Source organism: Lonchura striata, chromosome 16 (genome assembly GCF_046129695.1).
Source record: "Lonchura striata isolate bLonStr1 chromosome 16, bLonStr1.mat, whole genome shotgun sequence".
Classification (NCBI taxonomy): Eukaryota; Metazoa; Chordata; class Aves; order Passeriformes; family Estrildidae; genus Lonchura; species Lonchura striata.
In genome coordinates this window covers 17,097,501-17,104,951 of record NC_134618.1, presented here as the reverse complement: position 1 = coordinate 17,104,951, position 7,451 = coordinate 17,097,501, and the positions used below count along the sequence as shown (strand labels likewise).

Below are 7,451 nucleotides of genomic sequence, written 5' to 3'. Positions count from 1 at the left end.
AGGTCGTCCAGGGAGCGCATGGCAGGCTGGGCACTCTCCAGGAAGGACTGCAGGAATTGGCTTAAGGACCAACGAGCTGCTCCTCTGCCAGGGATCCCAACCCCTTATCAAGCTCTTATCAAGCTCTTATCAAAGGCCTTATCAATCTCTTATCAAATGGCCGGGTTCCAGCCCAGCTGGCAGCAGGGAGCTGCTGCACAGGCACGCGTGGAGGTGCTGGCAGGCTCAGCGGGTGCCAAGGCCAGAAGTGCCAGCACGTTCCCTGGGGCTGTGCCACGCAGGGGCACCGCCAGACCTGCTGCCCACCCTGGCTGGGAGCAGGGGCAGCTCCCCAGCAGTGCCACAGCCCTGGCAGGGCTGGCAGGGAGCCCCGGGCAGCGGCAGGTCCCAGGGGAGGGCACTCGGTGCCAGGCTGGCCCCTCTCAGGGAAGGATACGCTCATGACCACGGCGAACCTGTCCTCGGCGGAGGCTGGCATGCTGTGGCACGCCTTCTGGATGTCCCCCACCGTGCTGTGCAGGTCCTTCAGCTCGGCTGTCAGCGTCCTCTGGTTCACTGCGGGGGCACAGCGGGGTCAGCAGGGCCGGGGCACCAGGCTGGGGCTGTCAGTCAGTCAGTCTGTCTGTCTGTCCATCCGCAGTGCCCTGCTGGCCGGGCAGGGTGGGCAGCCAGAGCAGGAGCTCCTGGTGCCCACAGCTAGAGGAGCCAGGAGGGACAAAACACGCCAAGGAGCGCCCAGGTCCTGGTGAGGGACACTCAGGTGCCGGGAGGGGACAGGAGGGACACAGGACACCAAGACCAGGGGGACGCAGTGGCAGGAGTTTGGGCAGCCGGGAGCCTCCAGTGATGGAAGGGTTATTTGAGTTTGGCCAGAGAGAAACTCCAGCTGGGAAAGCTCCAGGTGCAGCCAGTGGAAATGCACAGCTCCAGGCTGGAGTTTGCTCCCTTATTGATCCACTGTGGCACTAATTCCCAAGGGAATTGCTCACAAACACCAGGGGATGGTGTGCAAGGGGAATGCAGCTCCAGCTTTGTGGAGATTCAATGCATCCTTTAAAATCACAGAATCCTGGCATCATTTAGGCTGGGAAAGCCTCTAAGGTCGAGCAGCCCAAGTGTTTCCCCAGCACTGCCCGAGCCATCACTGACCCAAGCCCTGTCCCCAGGTGCCACATCCACACAGCTTTTAAATCCCCCCAGGGATGGGGACTCCACCCCTGCCCTGGGCAGCCGTGCCAGGGTTGGGCAGCGCTTCCAGGAAGGAATTTTCCCTAAAATCCCACCCTGAGCTCCCCTGGCCCAGCCTGAGGCCGTTCCCTCTCCTCCTGTCCCTGTTCCCTGGGATCAGATCCCAAATCCCCCCGGCTGTCCCCTCCTGGCAGGAGCTGTGCAGAGCCAGAAATTCCCCCTGATCCCCCTTTGCTCCAGGCTGAGCCCCTTCCCAGCTCCTCAGGAACTCTCCATTCCCTTCCCAGCTCCTCAGGAACTCTCCAGCCCCTTCCCAGCTCCTCAGGAACTCTCCAGCCCCTTCCCAGCTCCCTCAGGGATTCTCCAGCCCCTTCCCAGCTCCCTCAGGAACTCTCCAGCCCCTTCCCAGCTCCCTCAGGGATTCTCCAGCCCCTTCCCAGCTCCCTCAGGGATTCTCCAGCCCCTTCCCAGCTCCCCCACCCCCTCCTGGGGCTCCAGCCCTTCCCCAGCCCGTTCCCTGCAGTGCCAGCACAGGGACGGGCACTGCCCTGCTCCTGTGTCACCTGCCCAGCCTCTTGTGACACCCCCAGACAGCTCCAGGGCGTGGAGAACAACTCCAGCACGAGTTCTCCAGGCTGCCCTTCCTTGCAGAAAACCGGGCTGGAGGCTCCTCGTTCAAGGTGGGACTGCAGTGGGAGCCCTCCCCGAGGTTCTGCAGCACAGGTGACCGTGGCAGCGCCGTGCTGGCACCTGCAGCAGCACCTGCACACCTGGAGGGAGGCTGGGCACATCCCCTGGCACTTCTGAGATGCCTCAGAACTCGGGGATCAGCGTTCCAGGGCAGGAGGGAGCAGCAGGGCAGGGGCAGAGCCTCGGCCAGGCACTGCCACGGCGGCAGCGTGGGGTGGGTGGCACCTCCCTGTCACCGAGCTCTCCCTGCCTAAGGCTCTCCTCCTGCTCAGGACCATTCCTGCCCTGCTCTGGCTCCCATCCTGCTCCTGCCACGGCTGTGCAGCTCCTGCCTGAGCCCAGAGGCAGTGCAGGCCCACACGGGGCTTGCTGCTGCTCCTTTACCTTTGGCAGCGAGCGGCACCGTCGGGAGGTCCTTGGCAAAGCCCAGGAGCTCTGGGAAGTGTTGGCTGAGGGATTTGGCAAGAATGTGCAGGAAGGTGGATTTCCCATCGACAGTCTTGGTCGTGTTCAGCTGCAGCAAAGCAGAACGAGTGAGGAACCCGTGCAGAGGGAGCGGGGCTCAGCCCCACGTGGGTAATGGTTAAACTGCACATTTCGTCTTTGCACATCTCTGTGCCCAAATTAGTGCTGTGGCAGTGCCCCCCTGCAGGGCAGGGCTGTCCCCCTGTCCCCACCCCTCAGGAGCCCCATGTTGCCCTGATTTTTAAAAGTGTTATTTTTCTTTTATAGTTCTTTGAAAAGTTTTAAGGTTCTCGTAAAAATTCTTCATCCTTCTGATCGGTTTGCATATTTCTACTGGAGTTCTCACGCACTGCTCATGTAAATAATGATTGTTTTGCATTCTTCTTTGTGAGAAGAATTGATAGACTGTTGGTTTGGCCAGTGTGGTTGGAGAGGTGGTAATTCCATCCTCCAATCCACGGTCACCTCTGGAGTTGTATAAATACCAGATGTTGGAATAGAACTCTCTCTTTTTCTCCTTTGAACTCACCAAGCTCCTGTGCACTCATTTCATGCCCAATGGCGACAGTGCCACTGCAGCCCCTGTGGGGTGAGGAATTGTCCCACCCAACCCACCCTGGGCAGCCCGAGGTGGGCAGGACTCCCAGCAGAGGCACCAGAGCCCCAGCAGAGCCTCTCTGAGGTGCCCCTGTGGATCCAGGCAGCCCCTGGAGCCCTCCTGCCCCTGGGCTTTGCTGGGCACGGGGAGCTCCCAGCTCGGTGCCCTGCCCCAGGAGCCAGCCTGGCTCCCCTCACCTCGGTCAGGAAGTTGATTTTAAAGCCCGTTGTTTTGCTGGTCTTGGGCTGCCCGTTGTTCAGGTAGTTTCCCATGGCCAGCACGAACTGCAGAGAGGAGAGAATGAGGGGTGGGACCTCCTGCCCCTGTGTCCTCCCAGCTCCTGGGACCGAATTCCTGCTCCCCACCCACCAGTGTGCAGCAAGCATTGCCCCCATGGACTTCAGGAACTGGTGGGAGCTCTCTGGCCAGGAGCTATGAGGAGTTCATCACCCATCTGCAAACGCCTCTGAGCACACAGCCACCTCATTTGTCCCAGCTGCTTTTTTAAAAATGAATTAACAGCAAGTGGGGACAGCTCATCTGAGGAGGCTCAGGGAGGACCTGCGGTGGAATTTGTTCTCTCTGCCAGGCACAGCCTATCCCAGGACCCCAAAAACGCCTCTCAGGGGGACAGGCAGTGTGGGGGTGCACAGCCTGCAATGCTGCCCAAATGTGGGGCACAGGCACGGGGCTGGAGCTGCTCCTGGGCACTGCTGAGGGCCAGGGGTGACCACCACCAGGAGCAGGGAGCGCTCTGACCTCCAGGATCTTTGCCAGCTTCTTGCTGCCTTTCAGCTCCAGGGAGGCCTTGCAGATGCACTCATAGCTGGCTTTGATCTCCTCGGTCTTCTCCTGCAGGGTGCTCTTGAAGTGCAGGCTGCGCAGGCGGATCTTGTACTCGGGCACCGAGAGCATCTGGGCACAGGGAGGGCAGGGTCACCTCCCAGAGGCACAGCCCCTCCTGCACGGGCTGGGCTGCTGTGCCACCACGGGATGGGCGCTTCCACAGCAGCACCCACGGGTGACATCCTCACTGGAAAATAAACCCGAGCTGGGCAAAGGCACCGTCACCAGGGAGCAAGGACAGCCACAGCCTGGTGGTGGCTCCGCAGCTCTGGACAGCCCCTGGGAGCTGCCACATCCCTCAGGCATCAGCTGGGCACCAGTGCCACGGTGCCAGTGCCGCCAGCTTCACCCAGAGGTGAGTGTCCTGCACACACAGCCCCAGGTGTGAGTGTCCTGCACACATCTTCACCCAGGGGTGAGTGTCCTGCACACACAGCCCCAGGTGTGAGTGTCCTGCACACACAGCTTCACCCAGAGGTGAGTGTCCTGCACACACAGCCCCAGGGGTGAGTGTCCTGCACACAGCTTCACCCAGGGGTGAGTGTCCTGCACACACAGCTCCAGGGGTGAGTGTCCTGCACACACAGCTTCACCCAGGGGTGAGTGTCCTGCACACAGCTTCACCCAGGGGTGAGTGTCCTGCACACACATCTTCACCCAGGGGTGAGTGTCCTGCACACACAGCTTCACCCAGGGGTGAGTGTCCTGCACACACAGCTCCAGGTGTGAGTGTCCTGCACACACAGCTCCAGGGGTGAGTGTCCTGCACACACAGCTTCACCCAGGGGTGAGTGTCCTGCACACAGCTTCACCCAGAGGTGAGTGTCCTGCACACACAGCTCCAGGTGTGAGTGTCCTGCACACACAGCTTCACCCAGGGGTGAGTGTCCTGCACACACAGCTTCACCCAGGGGTGAGTGTCCTGCACACAGCTTCACCCAGGGGTGAGTGTCCTGCACACAGCCCCTCTCCCAGAGCCCTGCCCCAGCACCTGCAGCACGAACTGGTCGGGCTCGCTCAGCTTGCCGGGGTTCTCCTTGAAGCTCTGGAAGCGCTGCACCTCCTCCCCGTCCGGGGCGTAGAGCAGCAGCTGCTTGATGTGGGACGGCTCCAGGCGATCCGTCTCCATCGTCATCAGGATCTGCCGCAGCTCCACGTGCGACAGCTTCAGGTGGGCGATCAGGATGGCTGGGGAGGCACGTCGCTGTCACCCGGGGGAAGGGGGGACCCCGGGGTGTGGCAGTGCTGGGGCACACGGGCACATCCACCTCCCCACGGCGTGGGGCTTGTGCAGGCACAGCCCCGGGACAGGGAGGGCTCTCCCCTCCCTGGGACCCTGCGGGGGCTGCGTGGGCACCCCACGGGCGGCTCTGCTCCTGCAGCCCCCCAGAAACACATCCTGGAGAGGCAGCACCGCCCCTCCACTGCCCCCCTTCCCTGCGGGCTCTGCCCTCCCCAGGACCACGAGGCACATCCCATCTCCATCCTTCCCCAAAGTTCCCTCCTTGCCCCTGCCCGGGGCTGCACGCACTCTGGGGCAGCTCTGAGCTGCAGGAACATCCATCCCAGCTGAGCTGGGCTCATGGGATCGAGCTCCTGTTCCTTCCCTTTACCTTTCCAGCTCTCTACATCCCACCTGTGGGCCCCTTTTGGGGGTTCCTCCACCGTGCACTTCACTTACATGTGTTGTAGGCCTTTTTGTGGGACAAAATTTCAACCACGTCTTTCTTTTTAAAGTTTTCAGGCATGAGAGTTGGCTCTGGAAGAGAAACTGAAAGATTTAATCATGGGTAAGGACAGGCTCGGGCGGCTCCAGCGGGAAGAAAAGTGTCCTGCAAACAGTGAAACCATAAATGAAAGAGGGGGACGGATGCTTTGCACACAGCAATGGCTCCAGGAATCCTTGAATTCTGCGATTCAAAGATCTCCCCAATGGAGGACTCAGCTGGAGCTGGAAAAGGTAAAACGAGAGGTGAAATGCACAGAAAACCCCAGACTGCTCAGAAACCTCCTAAAACAGCCCCCCGAGAGGAGTCCCAGTTCATCCCACTGCCAGCTGGGCACCGTGGCCCCTGCAGGAGAGTTCAGCCATCCCACTTGCCCTACTGGAACATCCCACAGGACCACCACCACCCCCCACCCCCAGCCTGGGCTTGTGGCACCCAAAAACTCCTCCGGGTGCAGACCCAGTGGGTTTTGGGAGACCCCAGCTGAAGAGTGATGGGAGCTGCACAGGCACAGAGCTCCAGAGCCATCACAGCTCCTGGGGGACATCCACTGATTATCTGCATAAAGAGTGAAGTGCTGCTGGTGATGATTGCTCTGGACACGGGAATGCTTTCAGGGCTTTTCCAGCATTTCCAGAGCTCTAAGCACTGGAGCTGCCATTGCTGAAAGGCTCCAGCAATTGGGTTTCAGTGCCCAATGAAACGTGGAGAGAAAACAGATCGTGGCAGCAGAGATAATTAAGGGAGATAATGAAACCATCTCCACCTTAATGATCCGCTGTGCCACAAAATCCTGAGGATGAACAAATTCATGCCACGGGTGATGTCACAGACAGGCATTGCCTTGCTGCCCATCGAGCCCCAGCTCCTCCCAGTTCCTCCCAGTCCCTCCCAGTCCCTCCCAGCTTGCACTGGTCTCTGCTGGTACCAGGATTTATTCTGGGGCTCAGAACTTACTCGTGGGCTTCTGAGTCCCAAAGTGCAGCTCCAGGTCGAGGTATTTGACCATATCGCTCAGCTTGTCGTAATCCGAGTCTTCCCCGAGCTGTGGGGAGGAGGAGTCAGGGGCTGTGCGGGCACAGGGACAGCCCCACAGTGGCACCCGTGCCCGCACAGCCCCTGTCCCCAGAGAAACCAGGACAGGCTGGTGGCACCATCCTGTGATGGCTCGGCCACTGCCCTGCCGATTCACTGGGCTCCTGACTGCTGAAATCCTACAGAGCACCTCTGTCTTCACTTGCTCCTTGGACATGATCCCCTCACTGAAGGATCAAATGGGGATTCCAGGAGCTTCAGGGATTTTTCTGCACACAGAAAAATCACTGTGAAGAAGTGTCTTCCTTCCTGGAGCGCTGGGGAGAGGGACCTGCAGGGTTTCAGAGCCTGGGGGCCTGGAAGATGATCCCACAGCTCCCTTCTGGCTGCTCAGGGCACGGGGAATACGGAATATGGCACGTCCTGAACACCGGGAGAGACGGGAAGGGACGGATCCACCTCAGAGCTCTGCTCCACTTCGTGGCCACGATGCCAAAAAATTGTCACATCTTGTCCCACCCCTCTCCTCTGCTGTCCCCTCCACTGTCCTGCCCTCTCCTCTCAGGGCTCTCCCATCGCTCTGCTCCAGCCATCCTCATCCTTTCCCACTGAACCCGCCCACAGCTGCAGAGCACATCTGGAGGCAGCTCCTGGCTGCGGCACCCCTCAGGGCAGGGAAGCGCTCCCCAGCACGCTGCAGCCAAAACCAGCGGCTCAGAGGCTCTGCAGGGCCTCTCCCACCCCAGCAGCTCGGTCCCAACATCTGCAAGGACGAGCCCGAGCCCTGCAGAGCCTCAGCAGAGGTCACGGCTGCCCCGGGCGCGGCTGGGACCCCCGCGCCTCGCCCCAGCCCCCTCTCCCGGGCCATACCTGTCCCCAGATGGTCCCCTCCGAGTTCTCCA

General features: G+C 60.6%; 1 protein-coding gene across 1 annotated transcript in view; it reads right to left on the bottom strand.

Moving 5' to 3' along the window:
* Positions 1–7,451, bottom strand: part of GRID2IP (Grid2 interacting protein) — a 35,590-nt gene that overhangs the window by 3,071 nt on the left and 25,068 nt on the right. The window contains exons 13-21 of the mRNA XM_077786958.1: positions 7,420–7,451; positions 6,472–6,559; positions 5,469–5,546; positions 4,779–4,975; positions 3,701–3,856; positions 3,139–3,225; positions 2,263–2,392; positions 437–555; positions 1–47 (exon numbers count right to left, since the gene is read on the bottom strand). The exon at positions 7,420–7,451 is cut by the window's right edge and continues 382 nt beyond it. Of these exons, the coding sequence (XP_077643084.1) occupies positions 1–47; positions 437–555; positions 2,263–2,392; positions 3,139–3,225; positions 3,701–3,856; positions 4,779–4,975; positions 5,469–5,546; positions 6,472–6,559; positions 7,420–7,451 (934 nt within the window). The remainder of the gene's footprint in view (positions 48–436; positions 556–2,262; positions 2,393–3,138; positions 3,226–3,700; positions 3,857–4,778; positions 4,976–5,468; positions 5,547–6,471; positions 6,560–7,419) is intronic.